The sequence below is a fragment of the Apteryx mantelli genome, chromosome 1 (assembly GCF_036417845.1).
Source record: "Apteryx mantelli isolate bAptMan1 chromosome 1, bAptMan1.hap1, whole genome shotgun sequence".
In the NCBI taxonomy this organism is placed as follows: Eukaryota; Metazoa; Chordata; class Aves; order Apterygiformes; family Apterygidae; genus Apteryx; species Apteryx mantelli.
In genome coordinates, this window is record NC_089978.1 from 154,435,399 (window position 1) to 154,463,367 (window position 27,969).

Here is a 27,969-nt window from a genome sequence, read left to right on the forward strand (position 1 = left end):
CCCCCCACCCCCAAATGTTTCAAGACAATTTCAAGCTAGACCCATAGGCAGGAGTACAGAACTTGGATGCTCCAGACATTGCATTCCATTGTCCTTGCTGTCAAATACCAGAATCAGTTCATACTTTGAGCAGTAATTTTCAGAGCTCTTGAAGAAATGTTTACAGGGTAGCTGAGTGACTAAATGGGGCTCTAAGGCCAGGAGAGCTACTCTTCTCAAGGACAAGAGAGGTCTTCACAATAAACATTAGACCTATGAGAAATGAAAACTGAGATTTCTCATTGATAATTTCATAGCTACACAGCTCCCATGTGGTCAAGACACAAAACAAGTATCTTTGCTCCTGTTCTCCTACAAGAAAAAATAATGCAGATAGATAAGAGCAATAACAGACTAACAAAATCAGTAATGGCTCCTCTGGACCTGGGTAGAAGTGTAAGCAACCAGTCACTCAAGAAGAGGGTGCTCAGATACCCTGTTGGCAGGTACACTGGTGATGCAAAGATCCATCTAATTGGATAGGAGGAAGCTATGGGTGTGAGGCATTACAAAAACACTATGCAGGCTGAACTGACTTTTTCTTTTTGTCACTCCAGAAAAAGACAGTGGTGAAGGGTGGTGCCTTGTAACTGAGGCAAAGACTAATTACATGGACTAGCTGTGCAGGATCACAATAATTTATGAATCTGTTTCACAGAGCCTCTTACAAGGATCAGTTGGTTATTGTCTATATGCTGCTCTAAAGTGCTGTAAGCAATTAGCATTACCATGGTCTGAGAGTCATATGATACTTCAAAGCTTTAGAGAGGTCAGAATAAAATCCCTTAGAAAGCACCATTTGGAGAATTAGAAAAAGAGGTCACTAGCAAGAGTCAGGAATATGGAGTCCAGACCCCAAATCTGCAAGAATGTGTCCTCCGTCTGCCTTAAGACATTTCAGCATCCCCTTGTCCTCTCTCTCCTCTCCTTGCTCAAACAAACAAACAAACAAAAAAAGGGGGGGGGGGGAAAAAGCTGACTTAGCAGGGTCCAAAGTGCCTTTTCAGTTTATTCCATTTTAGTGTTCCATGAGGATACCAATAACATATGGAGAATGGGTTGATCAGAATTCAATGAAAAATGGCTGAGGCAGGCTTGATAGTATACTATGGGATCTTTTCAGGGTTCAGAGATTTCTGACATGCTGGGGGTCTGAGCTCAAAAGAATTGTTACTGATTTGCTTTAAAGTTTGGGGTTTAGGGTGACTTGGAGGCATGACTCTCTGGGAGCATGCAGAAAATGATGGAAGGCAAAAATCCCTCCTGCCAGAGAGGCAGGGAACTTGGAACTTGATCTTGGCAATTTATGCCCTGACAACTGAGCTGCAGCTTTCTCAGACAGTTTCCCCCAACACAGACAAAAATAGGAACAAGATTCTGATTTTGTCTACATTCACGTAACACCTTGCAGAGCAGTGACACGGAGCCATCTTTTCACACTAGTTTTACTCAAGAGGAATTAATGATAATTAACCGAGCTCATTACCCATCCCAGCATATATTACTTGTTTCATAAAAAAAGCTGGCACACGTACCTGTACAATAGATTTGACAGTACAGTACAGTAAATATACTGGAAATCAATTCAATTTAACATCCTTTAAGCACAGACTGAACCAGGCAACATGTTTTCAACATTGCTTAAAGCAGTCTTGGTGAGATGTATATTAAGCAGATGGAGTATGTATTAATAACAAGTGCCTCAGGTGCCACAGGGTCCAACATACCGAAGTCAGAGCCCCTACTTCAGATCTAGAGTTTAAACACGATCCCCACAAACTGCTTAATTCCCACATTGTAACATCGTTATTTCTCCTGCTACAGAACCACGCTGTAAGAGCTCTTCTGATGCATTCCAGGCCCTCATGGTGCAAAGATGATTGTCCAGATGTCAGTCTGGGCTGGCTGCCTGTCTGAGGGCCAGGCTGACCAAGACTTTCACAGAAAGAGACAGGCTCCTCCAGAGGGTGACTTGGAACAGCTAAGGCAGCTCCCACTGAATGAGAAGTGATATCTGTGGTGCAAGGCTGGGAGTGTCAGGTGGTGCGGTTTTCAGACAGATTTTCTTATAGTTCCTATGTCTGCCCAGGTGACAACTCAGGATGACATTTGGGCCATCTCTCTGGCATACTCCTCTCTCCTTCCTTCCTAGCCATGCCTCCTATTTCACCAGCTGTAGGAGCACAGGGCTCAGCCTAGGAAGTACAGTCCTTTTCTCAGCTGCCCACCACACCTCAGCACTGGATGCCCCAGGCTGTGGTTGCTGTGCTGTCTCTGCGGGTTAGACCAGAAGGAGGTCCCACAGCCTGTCACTGCAGAGGGGGTTACATATGGCCACATCAAACAGTGCACCTGTGATTACCACTGAGGTGTTAGAAGCACCAAGTGTACAGGGAAGGGGCAGGAGGCCCCTGCTCTGTAGGGTTTAATTGCTTTTACTTTAACTCCAGACCCCTCTTGCCTCTGCAATGTTTGGTAAACATGACCTTTTAGAGGAGGAAAAAACAGATGGCAGCCTGCATTAGTGTAACTGCCCGCTCAGCACCCCAGGAAAGAGAAACTTGGCTTCCCAGCAGCAGTCTTTCTGCCACTTCGACTCAGATCTCTTGGCTCCTCATCCCTGAGGCAGGTTTGAACATCACCGAATTCACTGACAAAAGCCTGCCAGTGCAATCATGCAGAAGATAGAATTTCACTGCTAAAATGAGATGAATTCAGGGCTGGGAGGTAGCAGAGCCTCCAGAATGGGAGGAAGCCTTTTATATCCCCTCAGTCCTCTCCAATAGGAGAGCCTCCAATAGGAAAAAATGCTTTCCTATTCCAGCTACCTGTGAGCTGAGTCACGGACACAGCTCTTGGAATTTACAGACCTAGGCAAGGACTTCTGTGGTCTTCTCTTTTTTCAGTGTGCTGTGATAGACCCTGGGTTGGACTGCAGCTCTGGGTTCCTTCCTGAGGGAGCAGGGTAATTGATCACTGAGGGCAGTAAGGGAGCCATGTCACAGGAATACCTTTGTGTAACCAAGATACATTTTGTTTCTGGTCTTGGGTATCTCACATATTCCATCTCTTGTGATCATTGCAGCCCAGTAGAAGACCATTGTTTGTGTGAAACCCAGGAGAAGGAAACCCAGCCATCCTCAACATAAAGAGTAACAGAGCCTCAGATCACCACACTCAATACAGTCCAAACACCACTCACCAGCCTTAGGAAAGCAGATCTGATCCAGATTTCAGCTTACTCAATTTGTTCAAACCCATGGTTTGGGGTTGGCCTATGGCCAAAGACCAGGATAGAAAAAGTATAGTTAGCATCACCTCCTCCTTTCCCCCATCCAGGGACTGTCACCACAGTCTTGTGCTGCAGGCACAAAACTATACTCTTGCAAGTTCCAACCCACTTTCCCTGCTGCTGCTTTATTCACACCCTGATCAACTTCATGCCACTTCTCTTTCCTGACGCCTTATTTCCTTTTCTTTTTTTCATTTTCATTTGAAAAACAGGATGTCATAGCAGCTTACCCATCTTGTCATACAAGCTCAGATGCCCCTAGGGACACTTCAACTTTTCTTCCCTATAAGGGATGAAAATGATTCACATCCTATATCTTGTAGTCAAACATTGATCTTTCTGGGGAAGATCATCTAAGAAAAACAGGACTTTGTCTTTACACAATCAAGCCCATTGTGTTGTTGGACAGAGCCATGGCTGGTGCTGAATAGCCTCATACCAGTGGACTCCATCAAAGTCAATGGAGGATCTAGCCCTACACGCTGTCAACCTGTATCATGTTCATCAGACCCAGATAAGCTGTATCGGCCCAGCAATATTTTTTACAGTGCAATCATGCACAGTCCATTTTTGTGCACCTTCACCTACTTCTCTAATGTTAGTGTATTCTGGGAAATTCCAAGCAGTTATTCCATTTCATCAGTGACCCCAGAAGATATATGTGTAAAGTAGTTCTAGCTATGTATACATTGGGCAACCTACCACCTTCCTCCCTCTTTCTCCATAAGATGGGAAAAGAGAGATTGCAATCAATCCCCATATGCAGGCAATGATAACAGCATCATAACTTGTCTACAGGAAAGCAACAACTAGCAGCCTAAGATATAACAAAGGCAACACATGGCTCTCACGACTAGGCAAATACAGTTCCCTGTGGCATGACGGCACACTCTGTATGTGTAAACAACCAAAATACTAACCAGAGATGGTTAAAAGTTACTATCACACACTTCCAAACTGTGTTGCCAGAGTAAGGTTTCTCACTCTAGGGAGCAAACAGTCTCATCTGAAATTACGCAAGCTGGCTTTCAATGTACAACTGGCCCCAATGAGGTTTATGTAGACTCCACAGTTTTGAAGACCAGACCACTTTCATCTAGGTATGGACTTAGTAACCTGTATATCATCATAGTAACCTCGCTTCAAATCTCCAAGACAGAAAATTGAAGTCTTTTGGGAAGTGGGGCTTACATCTTTGAAATTAGCTCAGTATTGAGCAGCATTTCTACTTGCTTTTGTATAGCGTTTTGGCAGTATCTGAGGCAGGCTTGTTGCAGTTGTACTGCATGTTTACATGGACAGCTTTGTGATATGCTGCAGGAAAAAAGGAAAGGTAAAGTCTTGCTGTCTTCCACACAAACATCATCCTTCTCAGTGTCCTCATTAGACATCTTATCATCTTCCTGTTAGCCACTGGTCCAGCCTCTCTCCTCTGTCTCCCCACTGCACTAACTTTCCAACTAACCAGTACAATGGCAAGTCACCATGTACAGCAGCAAGAAAAGGGCTTTAGGAAATGGGCATTTCTGCAGAAAGTTCCATTTTAGGGCACGCACTGGCAGGAAACAAGAAGTCCCTCTCTGCCCACAGAGTCCTACTTGTTGCCACCTTTATCGCATCCTCCACTCCACCCTTCTCAAAAGCAACATCCTTGCACTGCAGTTCACTTTCTGGGCCCCATCCAGCAACTGCAGCCACGGACTCTGAATGGAGCCTTGAGGGAGTTAGGCATCCAGATCTAACTGAATCTCAGCTGCTGTTTATATCTTGATGCTCTTCTTCAGAAGGCTCTGTCCTCACAGAAGATGGGGTGGTTTCCAGCTTTCCTGTGATCTTTGAACAGGCAGGGTGACATCCCAACACATATTTCATCCTCTTTTTCTCAGTTAGCCAGCTGTTTGCAGAACCCAACGAGAGTGGCCTGAGTAGTTGTACAGCATGCTCCTCTTCAACTGCTCAGGCTCTTGAGCTGTTCTTGCAGGAGCTGAAAGCCTAGCAGGGTCATACACAAGGGAAGGGACTCTGAAGCATAGCCATGATTTTCCAAAAGGAGAGCTTATTGCATTTGAACACAGAGCCTGCCCCATGGGGATGGCTGGAAAATGGACCTGCAGATAAACCTTCCCATGTGAACAGTCATGAGCTAGCATTGCAGAGCACAGAAAAGAGAAAAGGCCTTTATATTGATATCTCACTGCAAGAAAATGTGTAATAATAGGCCAGAGTCTCATATCTGTCACTGCCAATGAATGCTGGCACAAACAGGAATGTTCTGGCCAATGGACCTGCTCACTTATCCCCTGTTCACATGTTCTTCTTCTCTCCAATTTCTTATTTCTTTCATGCTATTTTTTAACTTCCTGCTTTTTCTATTTCCTTCTCTCCCATCACTCTCCTTCTCTCTATAGCATTTTGACGGCCTTTTCCCTTACAGTAGCACTTCCTTCTTTCTTGGGCTGAAATCATCCCCTTCTCTCTTTCTCAATGGCTCTTTTTTCATTTCTTTGCCAATTTCTCAGTACATACTTGCTCCATCTCTCTGCCTTGGAAGCCATGAGCAAGTGTGTGGACAGAGAGTCCATTGTGACCATCTGGTGAGTTCAACAGAATACATCTTACAGCAGAAAAGATCTGGAGTGGTCCAATTTTGGGGGTTCTGCAGATGATCTTGACTGATACAGTTCAGAAGGTCAAATGATACCAGTAATGATCAGGGTGAATGGTATCAGTTCCACCAAAGCCTGTCTGCTATTACCTCACCAACCTTCTGTGTCCATTTCCCAGCACTAGATGTAAGACTGTTTCCAAAGCTCTCATTGCTTCATTGCCTCTTCTCAAGCAGCTCTGTGGTGTTATTACACAGAAAACTCAGGATGTAGCAGCTGTTAAAGTTGCAGAGAAGGGAAGAAAAGTCTCAAGATTGTGCTCTGTTGGTACTAAGCAGTTGCTGTGTTATAGACAGGGGATTCTTTTCAACACAGAGAGGAGAACATCAGGCTCATTTGCAAGCCACAAGTGAGTCACCCAGTATTAAAGCAACTAACTGATGTCAGTAGCCAGTGGAAGTGCCCCCCACAACTGCGGGGTTTGGCTGTGACTGACTTTCTCTCACTGACATTACCACTATTCCAGCCCATGAGATGGCAAGTGCTGTTGCACTTGGGAGAAGAGTGCCTGAATCCCAGTCTGAATTGCTCTAGAGCAGGACCCATGTAGGCAACAGAAGCAACAAGAGCAAAGGAAGAAATGGAGGACATACAGCCATGCAATGGCTGGATACAGCCTCAGGTTTTCAGGGAACACCTGTCTGACAGATATCTTTGGAGTTTTAAAAGGAGATGCTTCATACTGGTTTCTTTTGGTCTCTCTCTTCTGCCAGCTTTCTTATTCCTGAAGTAAGGAGTTGACAGAGGACAAACCAAGCAGCCAATATGACAGGCAGGCTCCAGCTGCTCTCAGAGATACCTTTCTTTTCCTGTTGAAGAGCCCATCTATTCCTCACTTTACTTCCCCACCTTCATGTTCTCTAAACCTGCCTGAAAGTGGTGGCACCAGCTGTTGAAGTGAAGGAGCAGAGAAATGCCTATATAGGAAATTATGTCAAAATTTCCTGGTGGATCTCCTTTACAGGACTGAGCTACTGCAACTGAAACCCACCTCCTATTTCTTCATGTGCTTCCAGAAAGAGCCAATTCTCCCAGCTAATAGTACCAGAAGAATTGCCAGCAGTACTTCCGTGTAAGAGATTTCCGAGGTTGTTGGTAACTATGATGTTAAGGACGTTCTCCAAAACCATAGTCTAATTTTTACTTATAATCATATGTGCTTCCTTATTCCCCTGAATCTACATGCACAAATTACCTTTGCGATTCTGAACATGAGCTCCTGCAAAGCAATTAAAGCCGCTAGTCCTGTCTTAAAAAGAGAGGATCTACTCACCTCCAAGTTTAGAAAGAGTTGAAATCCAGGTCCAGATGTTACTCCTGGCCCACATGTCTGTGTTAGACTGAAATTAAAGTTCTGACAACTGAGAACCTGGGGAATACTTAGATGAACTTTGTTGACCCATCCCTGTCTCTTTGCAGCATCCCCACAACCTCCAATTGTAATATCTTGAACAGAGGATTATTAAATCTACAGGGAGGAAAGAAAAAGAAGTAGATGAGCTGTTAAGATGCAGAAAAAAATCCTCTCTTCATGTCTGTGACCTCAATAAGGAAAAGAAACGAGAAAAGAAGCACAAACAGTATGTGCTAGCAAAGCAGAAATGTTGCTGAAACTTCTCCTGTGCCTTTTCCAAAACTGTTGCGGAGGACTTTAATAGGAATAAAAGAAGTCAGACTGGAGCGTGCTGAAGTCACTTGTCCCAGAGCATACAAGGCATAGACTGTGGGCATGGAGGCTTCCTTTAAACTGGCACATCCAGTTGTTGTAACCCTGACATGGAGGGTTCTCAGTGAAGAATCAGAGGAGAATTCAGCATCCATGGTCCAGTTATTCTTGGAGTTTGCACTTGATACTGCCAGCTGGGTGCCAATTAGCCAAAGTTGTCATGTTATTTTGTGTGATAGGTCATAGATCTGATTTGATATAGACTAGAATTATTATCACATTTCACAGCTGGACCAAGAGCCACTGAGTACCTCTGAGCTGAGAGGAACCACTCACCTCCAGGTTACAGATTCAACATCCTGCCAGCAATCCTAAGCCAGAAAGGCTAATTTCTCATTTCATGAAGTGGACTTGCACCACTTTCTGTCAGGTAGGGTCAATCTTCACAAGTTCAGACATAATGTTGGGTAGCTCAGTTGTCTTCAGTAATGCTGAAACAGTGATGGCTACTGGCGGAAAATCATTATTCCCTACCTGACTCCAAGTTTTTTATTAAAATGCTTTGGTGGTAGCTAAAAGGCGGATTAATGTGAAGAGTGGTTCAGTTCCCATCAACCTCATAGGCTCCAGCCTTAGGGGGTATTGCATTAGCAAGTCAAATAAAATCTTGTGGACCTCTCAGGAGGATCTGACTGGTGGAGGACCTAGGATAGCCTAGGGGCAAAGTGAAAGTTGTACTGTGAGGAGAGGTGCTCCTGGGATACAGCAGTGGACAGCCAAAGAGGGACATGATGCTGTGACCATGCAGTGGGTAATATTCTCGGCACTCTTGCCAGTGCCTTGCAGCATGACTTCACAGGGCACACAGCTAGTACGTGTGCAATGAAAACAGCCAGTTCAGGTAAAGACACACAAAGAGTCAGAGACAAAAGACCTCCAGAAGTAAAGGAAATTAGATTTTGTTTTTTAACAGTGTGCTGTTTAGGGTGCAGCATGCTCTCATCCAGCTCAGGGAGCTGGGAAGAAAAATATGTTTCTACTGTCTGAAGGTTTGATTTCAAAGAACTGTCCAAAATCTGTCCACCCACTTTTCACCCTCCCACATGCAGCAATGGGGTGACAAGCACAAAGGACCACTTCCAGCAAGGACACATAATTCCATCTGAGTGGTTCAATAAGTTAGAAATGGGGCAAGAGGGAATTTCACCAGAAGTGCAAAGAAGGCTGGCTTAGAGATGTAACCAATGAGTAAGAGGATCAATTACAAATCTCTTTTCCAGTAATTGGTGCAGTAATGCCAGGCAGTAACCAGTCTGTGACAGTGACTAATCCAGAAGGTACTTTAGAAACAAGTATGCAGCTGTTTGAAGTCTAAACTATATTGAGTTACAATTTAATTGGTCTATAATCATGAAGTAAACACTTGCCAGTTGCACTGATCATGTTTCAACCCTGATCTAAGAAGCATTCTCCATACTGGAAAGTTAAACCTCATGAGGATGTATTATGTACAAATACCATGAGCAGAGCTTGCCCACCTTTTCCCTAAACCTTTCAGAACGCAGCCTTTCTACTCAGTATGGTACATATCCAAGCCCTTCCAGGCAATGCTGTTCAGATCCCCGACCTCTCCTCTTCCTGGGAAGATTCTCTGTCTCCTTTGCCCTCAAAGCAGGTCAGGTCTCATTTTCACTTCTTCCAGATAAGAAGGACCTTCTTTCTCCCACACAGTTGGAACACCCTCCCTTTCCAAAGAAGTGCTGTGTGGGGTCTGATCCTGCCCCTCACACAAAGATAGCTGGATCTTATCCAGTCTCCTCTGTGATGTGATCCCTCAGCCCTCGAGTGCTATCCCCATGCCCATTGCCAAAATAGACCTGGCCCAGGCTTTTAATAATTTCTGCAGAACTTTTCCCATCACTGGAGCAGAGGTGATTTTTCTGCTGATTTCTTATTCAGCACTGCAGGCAAGCCAGAGGCAGGCTCCAAAAAGCCTATGAAAGGCAACTGAATGAATATACTGTTCCCTTAGATTGTGACTCCATCATTTCCTCTCATTACTCTAATAGAAACAAATCTTTCTCATCTCAGTCCCATTACCTCACACAAAGGCAAATGGTATGTAATCCTGTTGGAGCTGGGTTGCTGCTGGACACATTTTAAGGACATTGTTCTGGGATGCCAGTCTTCACTGTGCAAGACTGGGAGAAGTGGGAAATGCAATTACTAGGCTATTCAAATTCCCAGAATGAAACCCTGCTGTTAACAGGCAGAAGCCAGCAAGAAAAAGAGCAGTTCCTATATGAAATTATAGGGTTTGGCTAAATCAGAGTCTAATCAGCATCTCAACAAAAGAGCAGGGTTAGTTCCTACTACCATCATCATGGAGCCTCCTCATTCCCCTCAACCTGATCTTTGGCATCCCTGGTGGAGGCCCAACCTGCAAGGTAGGGCATGATCATGCAGTAAGACTCTCCTTGCGTCAGGTGCTGTACAGGTCCAACGCAGAAAATGATGGCCCAAGCTTTGCACTGTAGTTTGAAATGGGGAAGCCCTAAGCAGAGCCCAGTGACAGGAATTTGCCTGTTGCAGCCATCACCTCACACTATACTTTGGCTCTGGGCTTCTTGGGTGAAGGCTCTGGGAACAGATATGTCTCCTAATGTTCATGCCCTGCGGCACCAGTCTTGCTGATCCCTAGCACAACCCCAGCGGGGCAGCCAGGTGGACAATTTGCACTGTTAAACTTATGAAGCTCTAATCCCCCAGGAATTCACATGGTAGAGGAGAGAAGGGAGACAGAAGGAAGGGAGTTAGCTCTGCTTGTGGCAGTCACTGAAGCAAGTGAGAACAAGATTAGTGGAAATTATCACAACTGCCTCACTGAATTGGCTTCTGTTTAATGGTTAGACACTGACACGTGCCTAATTGATACCCACCAACTTGAAGCCAAGGTCTTTTCAGCTGGATGGGCAATAAAGAAAAGAGTCAAAAATCTTGTGGGATAGAAAGTAGGGGAGGCCACACAAGGACAACGTACAACGACCACAGCAAAACACAAGCAGAGACAAATTTTGCCCCAGCCTGGACCTCACTGCCAGCCTCTCACAGTCATACTCTGTGTGTCCTTGTTCTGTCCCACACTTGAGCTGCATGGCTGCTCTCACTAGTCTGCCTGTCCATCACTGTTCTGACTTCCTCGTATTAGATACCCCTCTTTACCTTCATCTTCCTTGCTGCCCTTTATTTCCTCTGTCCCCCAAGGGTTGGTTTTTTCCCCCCACAAGATGAGGCTGGGTTTCTGGGGAGCTAAAAGCAGAACTGTTCTTGCAGGTCCCAGAAGGAGGTGATGTGGGCTGACATAAGATTCCTGGCAGAGGAGGAGCCATCAGCCAATCGCCACTGGAGTCTCCAAGTCCCTTGAAGAGACGAGAGTCACTTCCCTGTTTATGCTCTTTATTAGTCCCTGTTCTCTTTAATCGGCTTAGACTGATGAGCCGAGGCAGCAGTAGGGATCAGCCGGGCTGTTTAATTAAAGGATTGCAGCTCAGCCCTGCAGTTTGGGGGTTTGTGTAAATGAGCTGCAAGTACATTATTTAATCCGCTGCACAGAGAGGAGTTGGGGCATTAATGAAACAAACTCTAATTAAAACTAGATGGCTGACAGTTATTAGCGACATCAGTTCTGACAGGATTTATCTCATTTAGGGAAATGCCTGATCATGGAGGGGGAAAAGAAAGAATAAACCCGAGCTGGTTTATCAAATTCACCACAGCACTGCTTGTGACTAGCTGTCCCCTCAGCAGGACTCAGGAGAGCTGCACAGGGACCCCCTATGTCCCAGGCTGCTCCACCAGGAACCCTGATGAGCTTGTTTAGTGATGTGCCTGGCTCACCCAGGAGCTGACTGCCTATTCAGGAAGTCTGACCCACGTATTTCAGTCCTGATTGACTTAGCTTTTGTACTGCACTGGTTCAATGGGGACCCTGCTCAGGATTTGAGTGGGATGACAGGCTCCATAATGATCTGATGAACTTCTCCCAGCAGCATATCAAGGCATTCCAGAGCAGCATGGCTATCAGCTATGGACGCCAGCCCCACGGTGACCCTCTGTTTTTCCCTCTGTTATTTCTCTTGCCCTCCTCATTGTACTGGATATGCTCTGCTGCCTCCTCCTCTTCCTGACAGTATCTCCCCATCTGCCACTGAGGTGCAGTCACAGACACTCCATAGGGCCATCAAACAAACCTTAGGAATTCTTGAGAGTCCTCGACACAGACACCACAGAGAGTTAACCCTTCTGTCTTTATACACCAATGGGCAGAAGGGATCCTGCTGCTTTCCCTTGTCTTCAAGTGCAGCTAAATCCCACTTTTGAACACACACACACACACACACACACACACCCCTATTCTTTTCACAGATGTCCAGCACTCACGCTTTTCCTTTTCCTTGCAGGAACATCAGAAACCAGAAACTGTTCCAGTGAGCAGAACAAACAAGAGAAAAAGCATTTCAAAAATGGTCCAGCCTCATTACTGCAATTCAACTGCCCGATTCTGTTCAGAGTGCTCCCCAGTAACTCAGGCTTCTTATACTGATGGCAAAGTTCAGGTGTAAAAGTGTGGCAGTGTGATGAGGGAAGTCTTTACAAAGGTACCTGTTTGCTGCTGACAGCAGGGGATAAGGCATGAGAAAAAGGAGCAGGTTTGTGAAACAGAGGTATAAGTGGTTGTGAGTGAGAAGGAGATGGCAAGAATGGGAAAGAGGGAGACAAGGCAGAGCACAGAAGCTGTATCCAGTATGTGTATCTCAGTATGTGTATTTCTGAGGCTCCTTGGACCCCTTGGTTTTGGCACTGATGTCATTTACTGATGAGGGAGAGCTGTGTCTGTTGCTGATGTGCCCAAGCCTGAATGCATTGGATGCAGGTTGGTAATAGTTAATAGTATCAGACTATAATTGCCCTTCAGTGTCAAGCTCAGATCATTTCAGTTGTGTGTTATGTTAAACACACATGCATAGGCTGCCCCAGCCCTACTAGTTTCTGAGAGGTCACTTTGGCCCCAGCTGTGCGTAGAAGAGAGAGAGGAAACGGATACTGTGTGCACACTGATGTGAGAGAAGAACCCTGAGTGTCTTTGGTAATTTTTGCTGTAGCTTAAAGGTTATGGATCTGTACTAGTGTATGTCTGGGCACCTCTATAATGTGGAGTAACTAATTTGAAGAAGAGTGAGGCATGTGTATATGGGTGTCAAAGTGATACAGAAGAGTAAGAAAAAGTACAACTGTGGATACGAGTTGGAAGCAGATGCTTGAAAAGAGGCTGAAAGTATGTGTTCGGAGTCTCAGGGGTGTGTGTGAGTGGATGCCAGTGGGGGGTTGTGAGCAGTAACAATGAAGGGGTAACATCTCTGCGAGGGAAAAGAGAGGGACAGCAGTGCTAGGGACATGGGACACAAACGAGGATGAAGGAGGATGGAGGCATATAATGCGTGAGTTTTGTTTGGAGCAGGAAGATCAGTGATGGGTGATGAGAGAACAGGAGAGGATGGGAAAGAAAAAGCCTTGCTGGCAGCAGTTTCCCACCTTGGTGAGGAGTCTGGAGAGGAAGGCTTCTGCTCTGCATCAGCTGCTGGGCAACAGAACTGGTGTAAAACAGTCTCATTCCTGTAAGAAAAAAAAAACAGTAGCAGGTCAGTGTTCAGCTCACTCAGCGGAAAACTCAGGGGAGACTGCCCTTCCCAAGACTGTTCCAAGGGGACAGTGGCTCTCCAGTGATGCTGAAAGAGAAATCTGATTATTACATGAATGTTTTGCACTCTGAGATGGTGGGGAGCAGGAAAGAAGGGACCTCGCAATTCTCTCCCCCTCCCTCACCTGCCCCACCACTGATGTCAAGCTGTAGAGAACAAGGCAAAAGGAGCCAAATGAAAAGTTTTCTCTCATCAGCATCTGCCTCATGACTCCATGCATCTTACAAAAAACAGTTTTGCCTGTCTCTTTTACGTAGTTTGTGACAGTAACATCTGCTTACATGTGATTTCCTATACACTTTAATGCAAAGAAGTTGATTTTTTTTTTCATGACAATGGCTGAATTAATTTCACTGACTTTTCTCCTGAAGAAAGGGCAGAAATGGCCTCTGTATGTCAGCACTGGGTGTTATCAGAAATAGTAGTGAAAAACTAAGGGGACAAGCACAAGTGGAGGTGCTGAGGTGAAGAGGAAAACAGAATAAAGGAAGAGATCACAGCAAAGAAAAACAAAAATGTATGAAGTAACAAACCTGAGGAAAACAATGGACTAAAAAGGTGTTTATTAGATGGGAAAGGTGAAAGAATTCATCCAGAGGAAGAAAGCCAAGGCTGAGCTTTCCAAAACTGCTCAATAATCTTGAGTGATTGGCTGTTGGGGCCCTTGCTTAGAAACATTTGCAAGGAGCCTGGTAGTCATGGGAGTTGGGCACTTATCACACTACTGATACCCAGTTAGAGCTGCTCAGAACTTCTAGAAATGAGATCATTTTAAAATACTTCTATGTAGGCCCTCAAGGTGTTAGAGGCAGCACAAATCAGAGGCCAATTTTGAACACATTGGCTTTTGCCAATGAAAAGCAGTAACTAAAAAGAGACATGGGGCAGGGAAAAAAATAGTAGGGGAATGAAAAAGAAAATAGAAAAGAGGAGAAAAAGGCAAGGGAGATAAAGTAAGCTGAATCCTCAGATGGCACAAATCACCCTGTCTCCAAATCAGTAAAAGATCACTTAGAGCTCTGTTCTCAGTGCTACTGCTGAAACCCAGGACTCAAATGAGGTCATCTCCTCTTAAAAATATTTTGTAGCTTCTAACCCAGTGATAGCAGCAAAGCAGTGTCTCCAGGCTTAGTGTAGGGTCTCAGATTCTTCCAAAGGCCCTGCCACACTTTCTGTCACTCTGAAATATGAAGCTTATTCCCTTTTTCTTTCTCAAAATCTGACAGACACGGCCACAGAGATATTTAAATTACAGACAACAATGATCCTGTTCCCCGCCACCTTCTTTCAGCCTTCCTTGCTAGCTTAATATAAAAAAGTGCTTAGCGTTTCTGCTTCCTGTGTTTCCAATGTATTCTCAAAAGGAATCTTTGCTTAGAAGCAACAGTATTATCAGGAGCAAGAGAGAAAGGGATAAAAGAAAGCATTAGCTTTAATTCACTGACCTCTGCCCATGTCCTCTGTCCCTGCCCATGACATGCAATCTGCTGGAAAATAGGGGACATGTTTGTGTGACTTAGCAAATTCATCTCCTGATCTTCCATTTTGGTAATTACCCAGCTCACATCCCTTCTCTCCTGCCAGCCTGGTTATTGCTTGTTCTCACTACGTTGTTTGTAATTTAAGCTTATTAGATAGCAAGTACCTGTCAGTCTGGTGTGTCCATAATTTACCTGTTCTGTCTTTTCACCAAAGCAAGTGGTGGGATCACATTTGAGCCTACGTTCCAAGAGGCTCACACAAATACTCAAGCTCCTACATCTTGTCATTCTGCTTCTAGATAGAATCCATCAGGAGTTTTCCAACAAAATTTTGTTTTCTCAGAAAATGTTGATTCATCAAACTGAGACTGTCTGGAGAAAACATCTTGGCTTTGACAAACTTTCTTCAATTCCAGAGTTTTATCTGAATTTCCTGCCAGGCTGCTGGAGGGCCAGGCTTTCAGACCTCAAATCTCTAGTGCAGCCATGCCATATAAACAGCACCTTGGACAGGGACCATAGGGTTTCCAGTCTCTCCATCCACCCAAGATTTTGTTCTGCCCAACTCTCAAAGAAGCAGTCCTGTGAGCTGGCTAGCCCAAGAGGTGTGGAGCACCCGTGCCAAGGCAGTCAGCTCTGCAGGGGTGCCCTGGAGTAGCAGAAATTGCCAGCTGCAGTGTGGAAATGCAGAAGGCTCTCAGCTGCTTCAGTAATGGCCAGCATTCTTTCTGAGGCACACGTTTGGTTTCAGAAGAATTATATGCTGGCATTTCCTATTGAAAGCCTTTCAGAATTCTGTGTCCACAGGAACTGCTGGGAAAAAAAGGCCTACTTCCAGATAAGAATAACACATTTTGAAATATTGGAATCTTCCAAAAAATGGAACCCCCAAATTTCAGCCAGTTCTAATCTCAAGATTTCCCTACATGAACTCCACTGTTCTTTACCCTCATTCTAATATTAGATGCACCACTCAGATAAGATTGCTAATTACACTTGAAAAGAATAGAGCAAAATACAAAGAAGGATGACATAGCAAAAAAGAGGAAGAACAAGAACAGACAAAAAACTGAGAAAGGGAAGCCTGCATATGTATGAAAAGGCTCTTGCCTTGTTAGTTAATTACCAGGAAAAAAAAAAAAAAGAGAAAAGTAAAGGGGAAACAGGGAAAGGAAGACCATAAAGTTACATGACTTTAGGTTCAGTCTCCTGCAGGTTTTTTAAGAAAAAACATCTCACAGATACTCTTCAGGGAATCAGTATGCTTTAAGCACTGCAGCTGTACAGTCAGCTGTTGAATCTGCTTGTCATGATTTCTGGGTGTTTAACATTAACCTCAGGTGTTTTAAGGCCAAACCAGGGTCCTCTTGAACCTCTGAGAGCCCAAGGTCTCCAGAGCAGTTGTGTACTTTACATACCACTACCAGATGTTGATCATGTCTACAGGCAGAAATTTGCCTCCAGGGCTTTTGGGAACCTCGAGTCCAAGGCCATGATTCCCAGAGAGAAGCCACCAAGGAGACAATGGTGGGGAGAAGGCACTGCCTGATGAAGGGAAGTGTATGTGCTGTAAATGGATATTCTAAGACTGTACCAAAAGCTCTTCTTGTGACTGGGGAATATCCTATGATATCTCTGAGTTCCCCAAATACCCAACAGCATTTGGAGTTCTGTGTCAATTTACTTGCTTCTTTTAAAACTTGCATCTTCTCTTTTGTCCCACCCAGACATACATCACAGGGAGTGGGTTCCATCTTGCAGATTATCCCTATTAATTTTCCTCTCTCTTTCCAACCCCTTATCCCCCATATGCCTGATGTTTTGCAAACCTGTAGGAAGATAAGGCCTGGGTCTTTGCAGCATGGCATGCACAGCCCAGACAGGAGCTATGAGAGGAGGGGTTAACCAGGGCAGACCACCCTGAAGAGGCTGTAGTAATTGCCAGTTGGATAAAGCAGCTCTTAACTGGGCAAAAAAGCAAGCGTTCTAGGGCCGTACTATCACTTCTGAGCCTAGAGCAAGTAGTCTAGGAAAGCAGCTGTCTTTTTAACTGTATGGAGTCTTTCAGGTAAGATATTATTTTTGTTGCTGAGCCTGGAAGGGTGGTAATGGCTGGTAGCTACCTGGATTGCATTTCTCTGTGGGTTTGTCAACCCTTGCAGCTCTGGAGAGAATATTGGGATATTTAGTGTCTGTCCTGAAGTCAGTGTAAAACTTTTGATATTTTTTTCCTCTTTGTGCTTTCTTTTTATTTTGTTTTTACACAAATCATATTTCATTAGTCAGAAAGGCTGCATTAAGTTTAAATGTGCAGCCTCTGAGGAGTTAAACATCAGAAAGCACAAGGCTTGTTTTGCCTTTGGAAACAGGGAGGAAGGCATGGTGTTTTTAATCTGGTGAATTCAGACTCATCACTTTAGGGTGCAGATCTGTTGTGTGATTCTTTTTTTTAATAATTCATGTGGGTGGTAATGGTTTCTTAAAAGGATAGGTCAATGGCTTATCTTTTTGCCTTTCTGTCTTTTCCTCTCTTGCCTCTAGCTTGCCTTCCCCAGTCTTGCAACTGTTTCAGAGAGAACAGCTGAGCAAGCACTGTTGCGGGCAGGGCAGGCAGGCGATCGGGAAGAGAGAGGAGTTCTCCTGTCTGTCAGGATACTGTTGAACTGTTCTGTTTCAAATTAGTTGCTTTAAAAATAAACAAATGGTTATCTCCTGGGCTGTGCCTGAAGCCTGGAAGAGAAAAGCAAGCCAGAAGAGAAGGTGTTTTGGGAAGGTGAAGAAGAGGTAGGTGGTACAAAAGAGGAAGACAGTCACAGGGAAAGAGAAAGCATGGTGAAGGGTCTTTTGAGGTAAATACTGCCAACAGGGTGACAGTTGTGTCTATGTGAGCAGCAGAGGACAAGGGTAAGCATAGATACAAAAAGAGGACCACGAACAGCCTGAGCCTGTCAGTGCCTTGCTCTGTCCAGCTGGGACGCATGCTCCAGAGGCAAGGATTTGACAGCCCAGACCTATCTTAAATTCAGGGAAAGCTGTGCTAGGCCCAGTAGCAACCTCTGTTGTCAACTGAAATGTTAGCCTCTTCTCCTCTGAGCAAAAATGACTGACTTTTATTCAGCTGTCTTTAACATTGCTCCTGACAAGAGGTACCCTCCAGACAGCTGCCTGCAGGCTCGTTGGGGGTATCGGTGAATGAACCATCCGGCCACACCAATTCCTGTTCTGTGAGGAACTTTAGAGAGGCCTGTATTGAACCTTGTGGCTAACATGAGCTGTCTAGCTGGCTTAGGAGTTAGTGCAAAGCTTCTTAGACCTTTCTGGCTTCTTAGAAAGTTAGACTGGGCTGCAAAGGGGCCCTCTGCCACTATTACCTTGGCCTTTACAGCTACGGATCCCAAAGGGCTGAGCATCTTTTGTCTTAAAACTGGTGTTGTAGAAGGTACTTGAGTTGAGCTCCAAAAACCTAGTCTCCGTAGCAATCCAGACTGCACACCACAGGGCCTAAAGAGTGCAAACTTTCCTAATGTTACCTTAATGTTGCATCTCTCATTAAGACAAGCACCTGGAGTTTTGTGTTCATTCAGTCTTGTTGCCCCTCCAGGGCATCAGTATCCATAAATCTGGCACTGATCGTAGCTGTCCTAAAATAGAGATGCCTGTCTGCTGAAAGCTGGATTGAGGTAAACAATTCATGTGTTCTAACCCCTTCTTTTTCTCCCTCCCCCAAAACAAAACAAACCCCCAACCCAGTCAGCATATGGAAAGCTGTCGTGCTCCCTGCTCTCTAGTAGTCAGCTTTAATTAAACAAATACCCAGGGTGGCCTGTTCCCATAGACAAAGAGCAGCTCTGTGTTTTTCTGCCTGAATGATTTTAGACTACAAGAAATGACAAATCAAGATAGAATAAAAATTAGTCTCACTGTGAGTGTACAGATCATGCTTTTTTCTAACATGCTGCATCACCCTGCCTTGCCCTGTGATTCCTGTCCTGACCACTTATGTAGCATAGCTGTAACGGCCCCCACTGCAAGGAGGACAGTGAAGATCACTGAGTTCTCCAATTACCAGTACTTGCCTAAATTCTGTAGCCTGGTACCTGGGCCCTACCAGCCTGCTCGCTCAGTAGCTTTGCCCTTTGTCCAAATGCACTTCAATTCTTAGAAATCTGACAATGCTGACAGGCAAATGCTCCTTCCTCAAGCAATGTTCTATTAGTAAATAACTAGGTCAACTCTTATAACCTTTCTGGTTTCTCTTTAAAGCTCCGCCTTTTGGAGAAATGCTAGAGGTTTTGATCAAAGGTCATTGTTTGTAGTGCTGCATATCTCAGCTTTCCTGGAGCCTTTTGCTAGTTGTCTTTATCTTGCATTTTTTCGGATGACTGCCATGAGAACAAATGGAGTCACAAAAAAGTACGGTCTAGAATTGGATGATTAAAGGCAGAAAGAGTCGAAGGAGAATTGAATTCATCTCAGATTAGGTTTTACTGGCTGTTTTCTTTCCAAAGATGACAGCTGGAGAACTGCAAACAGTATCTATTTAGTAGTACAAAGTTTATGAAAACGTGGTCGCACAATCTTACTTCTTACTCCCCCAAAATGTACAGCTCAATGCTACCACTACCGCCAGAGCTGCAATATAACCTATCTAAAATTAGCTATAAGCCTTACTCATTTTAGCATCTCCCTCCTGTGTTAGATCTATTTCTGACTGCAGTCTGCCTGGAACAGCATAGGTGAGATTTGAAGGAGGCAGTGTTTTAAAAAGAAGAGTACCTTTAAATAACTAGCTGTTTTGCTCTAACACCCTTCACCCTTTTCTCTGAAATACCCTGGCTAAAACTTTCTAGCTGTCTTAATTATTGGTCTCAACCATAGGTCATTAGACTGATGTTTTGGGGGGAGTTGAGTATAGCCAGTTTACTTTGTGGAGGTGCGTCATTAAAAATAAATTCTAGTTAATTTCCAGACTTTAAGTTCTTCAACTCCTTGTAAGTCTGATGGCCTCCTCATTGTTATGTGATTCTGTTGATGGCAAGAATTTGGAAAGATTCAGAGAGGGTCTGGATACTTAAAAGAATGATAAGACTATCCTACTAGAACAGTTAATGCAGATGAGTTTTTACATCCTTCCCAAAGCCAATGTTTAGGACTCAAACTTTTCAGCATTAGAAGGCTTTTATGGGTGTCCCATGGCTCTTCACTGTTACACTTCTTGCTCTTCCTCTTGAGCATCTGATGGTGGCCATCTCTGGAAGACAGCTACACAGACCAGACTGAACCAGACTGTCTAACAAATCCTGTGTTAGAGGGCAAGGGAGATTTTGTCTTAACTCCTGCCTCTGAAAAATGCTTGGTTTAATCTCCCGTTGTCAAAGAAGCTAAATGGGCAGTGGCTGTCTATCTTCTGTGGGAGTGCAACAAAAGATAGCTGAAATCATTGCTTTATTTTACATTCCTAATAACAACAGCAGTCCCAACCTGACAGTCCCAGGGATACATCTTGGGAATGGACTGATTTAGTATTCTTCTCTAAATTCCCAAAAGCCCTTGGAGTCAGTTCAAAAATCTTCCAATATTAATCCCCAAAGAGCAGAACAAGACTGCGGCAGTTTGGAGTCAGATTTGCATGGTAGGTGGCTGAGGATGAAACTACAAAGAATGAAGCAGGGGGAAGAATTGAGTAAAGGACAATAGGAAGATGATTTGGAATCTGTGTTTGTGTGTGGACCCACTAAGTTCCTATGGAGGCTTCTGGGCTACTTTGGTTGTATTTCCCCTTTCCTAAGTTCTCAACCTCTGCCTCATCTAATACTCCACTTAATATCTATTATTCCTTATGGCTGGTGATTTTCTTTGCTCCTCAAGTCATCACTGCCTCCACTCTCATCAGAGGCCTCTCAAGTGGCAGTGACCATCCTTAGCCCTTCAACTATCTGGAAGGTCAGTGCTATATTTGTTTGTAAAGGGCTTGCAGACGCCAACACAGTCTATGCAGAACCACTTCACACCTGTTCCACATACTTGTCATTGGCTTTCAGGTCTGTGCATCCAGGGGTAGATGCTCATAACATATCTATGTGCTGAGTGCCAGCTACATTATCTCAAAGTAGGATTTTCTTAACTTGTGTATTTCAGTCTGGGGATTGTCTAACTCTGCAGCCCTTCACAGGTTTAGATCGCTGGTGGAATTTATGGAAAGCTAAGGATGGATCTTAGTAATGTCTAGACGCCAGCATGCCACTACTGTCTACAACAACAAATTGCTGATGAAATCCCCTGAGTGTTTCAGCATAATGGATGAATGTATGGCATACACATACATGCTCAGCCTTGCCAGGGGACATGGTAGCTCTTCTTTCAGTCCACTTGAGAGCTTCCTGTTCTATGACTCTTTCTTCAGCATTTTCAAAGCTGCTCTTCCTTCCCCTCTCCTCCACCCCCTTCAAAGTCAAGACAAGGGGGAGGGGAAGGGTGGAACTCACCAGGAACACTTATCCTTTCTGCTTGCCTGACAGATGAAAAATCAAATATATTTTGTAGTCTAGAACTTGGCCTGCCTTGAATGCCTCATGATTCTTGGAGAGAATATCTTCTTCCACGATGTTTCTTTGGCAATTCGAAGATCAAAAGATCAGAGCTCATTCTCTAAAACATATTTAGCACCTGCTTAATCATTATACTGTTTCTTGGTACAAATTTAGTTTAAGTTAATACATTCTGTGTGGTTATCCTTCTCTAGCATTACTGTAAATCTGCCTTTCTGGTGCTAGAGGATGGGATGAAGAGGGGAGGCCCACTGACAGAGCGGTTTCAGCTTCTCACCAGAATGTATTGATTAGTATTATCTATCTATCTATCTATCTATCTATCCATCTATCTATCTATATAAAATGTATATCTAGATATCTAGATATATACTGATTATACAGGATTATACAGATATATCTATAAAATATCTTAAGACAAATTCACCTCAGTAGTATAAAATGCCATATGCATACACTATTATTTGGAAAGTGAAAATTCAATATGACATGCTGACACAAATGTGTGTCTTTCAGCTATTGTGGGTTCTTCAGAACAGCACAGCTTGGAAAGATAAGCACAAGGCATCCGTGTTGAGGAAATGGAATTTCCTGTGTTGGAGGAAGAAAATCTGAGCCAATGCTGGTGTGATCTGAACTTTTTTTGGTTAACCGATTGGGTGAATATAACAAATATGTCAAATATGCCATTCACTTATCACCATCTGCTTCTAGGGATAGAGATATTAATGCCATATCTTCCTGAACAGTTGCTTTCTCAGATCACTTTCATCCATATCTATGGCAGGCATTCCTCCTGTACATCCTTATTCATACCTTGAAGAAGCTCTTGGGGACAAGAGTGAGCATGGTGAGTGTGTAGATTTGAGAAAAAAGTAGGGGTGTTTTGCACCAACTTCAGTGTGAAGAACATGAGTGGTGGAAAAATGTGTGTGGATGTTTACTAAGGGGGGGGTCTGATAGTGCGAGCTGCATCCACAGGCTCAAGGTCAGAGCCAGCAATGAGCCCGAGAGACAATGAATAAGAACTGTGGCCTCTGGTGTTCTAGCTCAGTGGGGTCTGCTCCTCTGCCACGGACCTAGACTCTCTCCTTTTGCTTGTTGGTGACAGCCCACCTGACAGAAATTTCCTTCCCCAAGCACCTGGGCGCCAGACTTCAGTAGCAAGAGTGAGGGAGATTGGAAAGATGTCACTTGCAGACTTCTTTATTCAGTGAAAATTGCTGCTGATAAGTCCATTTTGTTACCCAGAAACACTTGAAGGAAATCTAATCCATTTGTTAAACCTATGAGGAGTGGCTGGGCTGACTACCAGAAACTCCCTTAGGTGCTAGAAATAGGCAAGAGCAGAAAAAGGAATGGAAGGAGTAGCTGGTATTCATACAGGCCCCTGGAATCAAAGAGGGAGAGTATAGTCTGGCTTCTGGGTCCAGTTTGCCAGATAACCTCCTCTTGTAATATCTAAAAGCAAATGCCTCTATCTGGAGCTCACAAAATGTGAGGGGGTTCAAAGTCTGTAGCCAGCTTTTGGACCCACTTCCATCCTTTCTCATGCTATGTGGTGCATTATTCTTTGTGCAGTTTTGTGACTCCTGCTGTTTCAGCTACAGTGGGATGAAATAACCTATTTAAGGTGAGGTAAGGATGATCCACTGACCCTCAATTATCTGTGGGCTAACTTCATCATAACTGTGTTAAGCCTAGATGACAATGATTGTCCACAGGAGGAAGTTTAAGATGAAATATCTACTGTACAAAAAAGTCTGATCCTTAAGGCAGTAAACATAATGCCTTGCATACACATGCAGTGTCTTAATAAAAGACAACAGCTTGAACAGACTTGGAAAAAGTATTCAACTTGGACTGAACAAAACTGTCAGGTTTGGGACATGTGGATGGCCTGAGAGAAGCTTGCATTGCTGAAAGCTCTCCTGTAGAGTGAGGGGCACTTGTATCTCTGAGGTAGCTATGTTGGTGTCTCTTGTAGAGTTACTAGTTGAGGAAATACTCTTTAGGTTTATGGGGGATGCTTCTCATGCTCTCACATTTGCCCAGCAGTGATTCACTCTGAAGCTTCTCTTTTTGCCATTAGTTTCTTTCTTAAGGCATAGTGGGAACAGGGATGAGGGAAATGATTGCAGTTCCCAGAAAGAAGCTTGCTGGGTGGAAAAGAGTTTGTCACCAGCTGCTAGATGACTTGAATTCTTGGTAGCAGGAAGGCATGTTGTAAGTATGAGTTAGAGTCCAAGTGCTCTGAGGAGCGGAAAGACAGAATGTAGCAGAGTAAAAGAAGCAGGAAATAAGAAAACAAGGGAGGCAAAGGAATGGAAGTGGGGAAGGGAGAGTGAACCAAAGTGACTATGAAAGCACCATCAAGAGGGCTTGGAGGGCTGCCTCCCTGCAGACGTTTTAGAATCACATGTCAATGGGGAGTCTCTTCATTCCATTTAAATTGTATTTCTCTCTTCCAGAGGAACCCCAGACACAAAGAGCTTGGCTGTCTGCTAGCTGGACTGGTGCCTTCTTAGCACTAAGGGGTTGAAGGCAAAGCAGCCATGATGGGAGGAAATGCTGTTTGTGAGACTAAGCAATAGTCCAATGTGCACCATCAGTCTTGTTTAGATCCTCTGTCAAGGGTGGACACAGCTGATGATCTGCTGTGATAGACAAGCCACAATACCATTTGCTCTGCCTTGCTATTGGAGTCAATAGCAGTACCCAGGAAGAGCAGCTACTGTATTAAAGAGCAATCTGATATTCTACGTGTACAGGTAGAGCCAATCATGTGGATTGCTCCTATAGTGATACATGACACACTCACTGGCAGTGAGGAGGGGGTTAAGGAGTTGTATATTTCAAATATCACAAATAGGAAGCTATTATGCAAAAGTGAAGTGGAGTTCTGGTGTGTAAATTCCTAAATTCTTTCAATGAAACAATTACCATAAACAGAAGTTGTATTGATTAATTTCTTAATGAAAAGATGGTATATACATACAACACTACTTTTCCAAGACAGCATCTCATCTTGTATACAAGTACTTCCTTCCCTCAACTTTAGCTATCTTCAATATCATCATTTCTTTTAAAGGTTATATATGTAAAGGAATAATTACATGTCTGCAAATGCATACTGATAATGCCCTTCTGTAGCTTTGAAACATCTTTTCATATCTCTGCTGTTTTGCACTATATAAAGGCCCTTTCTCCTCTGTTCAAATAATAGATTTATAACTATGTAGAATGAAAGTAACTGACAAAAGCTCACTTTTAATTACACTGATGAACATCCTCCAAACCCCCTCCAGTTCTTCATATACTAATTATAGTTTGTCAGCCTAATACCAATGAGTGTATAGTCCTCCTAAAGAGATCCAGCACTAGCACTCTGCCTGGATACTCTGCTAGCAGAGTAAACACCTTTTTTTTCCTCTCCCATTTTGGACTAATATGTATGAACGCTATAAAAAAGCTAAGGTTCATGTTAGTGGAATTGGCAACCTTTTTCGTAATTACTGGGACTAAGAGATATAAATGGAATTTAGATCTCCTCCTCAGTAAGAATAAATTATTTTTACATTTTGAATAAGTGTCAGAATTCAACTTAGGATTTTTGTTTTGACTTAGGTCTGCTTTTAATCAGGTTTAGACATTTTACTGGCTGCTCAGTCATGCAGCTCATGTTTAACCCTTTAGCACAGGAAGAAAGCCATGGAACTTTCCAGAGGTTGAAATCAAACTGTATTTCAGCACTGGAGAATGACACAAAGCTGTAAAAGGAGTACTGTTCAACATTGCAGAATCCCATAAACATGCAAATTAACTGCATACATAGAAATGGCTCACCACTGAGCTCTTTATGCGCCTTAGCACCACTGCCTTTTGTAGACTTGCCCCTGCACAGAAATGCATGGCCTGATTTTCTGCTTCTGTTGCTGCAATCCTGAACACTTACAGGCAGCTCTGTCTTTGCTGCCAGATACCACACTAGCACAATAGTGAATTGCACCAGCAGTGCAGTGCTTAAAAGCTTATTACTACCCCATTGGGCTGATGTACTGTATTTAAATACTGGTTTTATTCTGCATACCACCCACCAAAGATTATCAAGATTGTTCTATGGGGTAAGTCCTGCTGCCTAGTATTCAGCTGCTTAGAACTCTACTATATATTGAGGCTTGACACAAACAAAACAAAATATAACAAGAGGAGTGCAGTTGAGTACAGTGAGAAAGACCTTAGCTTGGTTTGGCTTGGCTTGCAGAAGGCTGCTTCAGGCCCTTTGTCTGTTACCTTGGCTATGGAAACCCCGTTGCTACCAGCTTCTGCAACTAGCAGGGTGTTGTCCATGCCACACCGATGACACCTACAATTGAAGGTGAAGTGGCTACCTAACTGGGAAGCATGACAAGGGGAATTAGAAATGTAGAATTGGACATAGGCTGCTTTGTGGCATAGGCAAGACTGAATTGTGCTGTTCTGCAGAGGATGCATCAGAGCTGAGTTGCTTCTGCTGTGGGAGAGAAGCAGAGGAAAAAGGCTGAACCAGCTGCAGAGCTGGTTCTTCTGCTTCAGGCAACAGATAGAAGAGAAGGTAATAGTGACCATTGCTTCAGAGGAAAGCTACTTTCCTGTTTTCCCTGCCATGCACACCCATGTGTTTGTGCCAGCGCTTTGGCATAGGAAAAGTATGCAGAGTTCAAGTCTGTGTGTTGTCAGAAGCCTGCTGAGGTGGACAGCAGCTGTATTTGCATATGTAGTTGCCCTGGAAAGGCATTAGTGCCTTTGACGCTAATGAACTGTGCCTCAAAGCTTCCCTTCAGGTGGGGAGAGGATGGGATTTGAAAGCTGTAGTTCAACATTTGAACATCATGGATACGTGGTTGTGCATTAAGAGAAGACTTCAAAGTCTCTTGAGGCTTCATATACTCCCAGCCTTCATAGGGTAGCAGGAGTGCAGGTGGGATTAATGAGCTGTCTAAGATTTGGAAAAGCTACGGAAATTGTTCTCTTTCTCCATCTAAACTGCTCAATAATTCCTGAGATTTAAAACCATAGGAACACACAGTGTACTGTCAAGTCAATATCCTCTGCAAATTTATCAAGATGATGACAGACAGTTTAGGTTGCTCTCAATCCCAGAAATTGGATTGTGTTATACTCCATGTCCAGTGGAGTTGCTTTGGGAAAAAATCACCACAATAACTGAGAAGGCATCACTTCCTAAACTGATGCTCTGCCTACACTAATTATTCATCCATACCCTGTCTCAGTACTAGGATACAAATGTCCATCTGCACTCATATTCCTGGCCAAAAAAGCAGTGCCTCAGTCAGTAATGACCATAGGAACCTACAGCCTGCATTTACAACCAGCTGTAGAGCTACTCTTGAATTAAATGAGCTGCTCATGTCTTTCTATACTGTGGATTGTTCTGTAGTGCCTTATTGCAGCTAACTTGTGCCTTGTGGGGAGTCTTACCTTGCTAAAGCATCTGACTTACAAATCCTTTGTTGTTCTCTATTTAATAAAGCTTTGAGATTCTCATCAGTGTGCTTAAGCTCTTATTTCTTTTCCTCTATTTGGAAAAAATATCTAAGGAGTGGTTCTGGAACCATAAACATAAGAAAGTTTTCTATACTACAGGAGCCTGAAGTCTGTTGAGATATTTCAGGGAAGTTGCAAACACAATTACTGGCAATCAGAGTCAGGAACTGTGGGACTGATTATGTTTCTGCTCCTGAAACAAGATGTCTGATGCAGATCTGAACCTTGTGGTACTACAGCTGGGCAATCTCCTCTAACAACTGAGATTTAATAAGCATGCCTCAGTACCCTGGTGCCAGCAGGGCTTTAGCATAAGCTGACACCATGTGGCTCAGCATAAGCTGGCAGTGCTATTTCTGCTTTCACACTTCAGCTGTAAAGCTACATCAGTGATGGTTCCAGATCCTGTATGCTGGGATGTGACAATACTTTCCATGTTTGGAGGAGGCAACAGCAGCGCACACACTATCCACAGTATCTGCATCTGTAGTTACTTCAACACTAGGAGCTGTTGAAATCTTGTTTCTTGTGATGAATGCATTCTGCCTAGACTCTAGTTTAGCCTCAGAAGTTGTGTGGTGGGTGAAATTCCACTTTTGGTAGCTGCTATTCTGTATAACAGGGGTATAGAGTATGTAGAAATTCCCGAGCTGTAGAAGAGGTGGCAGGAAGAGACACTTCAGCCTTTCAAAGGAAAAGCAGCCTAGTACAAATAAGATTTTAATCAAACAAGTGCCAAACAGTGAGAAGAACAGAAGTAGAACTCTGGATTGGAAAAGACAGGCATCTTCCTTCCCGTTCCCTAAGCACAGGTATGAAGATGGGAAAGCAATTATTACACTTCCCAGGCTGCAAGGGTCAGTTTTTGCTTGAAGCTGAAACATTCAGGGAGTAGCTACACATAACAGGATTCTCAGGGTGACTCCAGATCAAACAAATTGTGACAGGAATTCATTAGTCACTGGATTTCC

The 27,969-nt window shown here is 43.8% G+C and overlaps 1 protein-coding gene across 1 annotated transcript in view; it reads right to left on the reverse strand.

Annotated features, from left to right (window-relative positions):
* Window positions 1-27,969, reverse strand: part of IQSEC3 (IQ motif and Sec7 domain ArfGEF 3) — a 111,137-nt gene that overhangs the window by 48,548 nt on the left and 34,620 nt on the right. Inside the window, exon 2 of the mRNA XM_067307414.1 lies at window positions 13,256-13,336. Within this exon, the coding sequence (XP_067163515.1) occupies window positions 13,256-13,336 (81 nt within the window). The remainder of the gene's footprint in view (window positions 1-13,255; window positions 13,337-27,969) is intronic.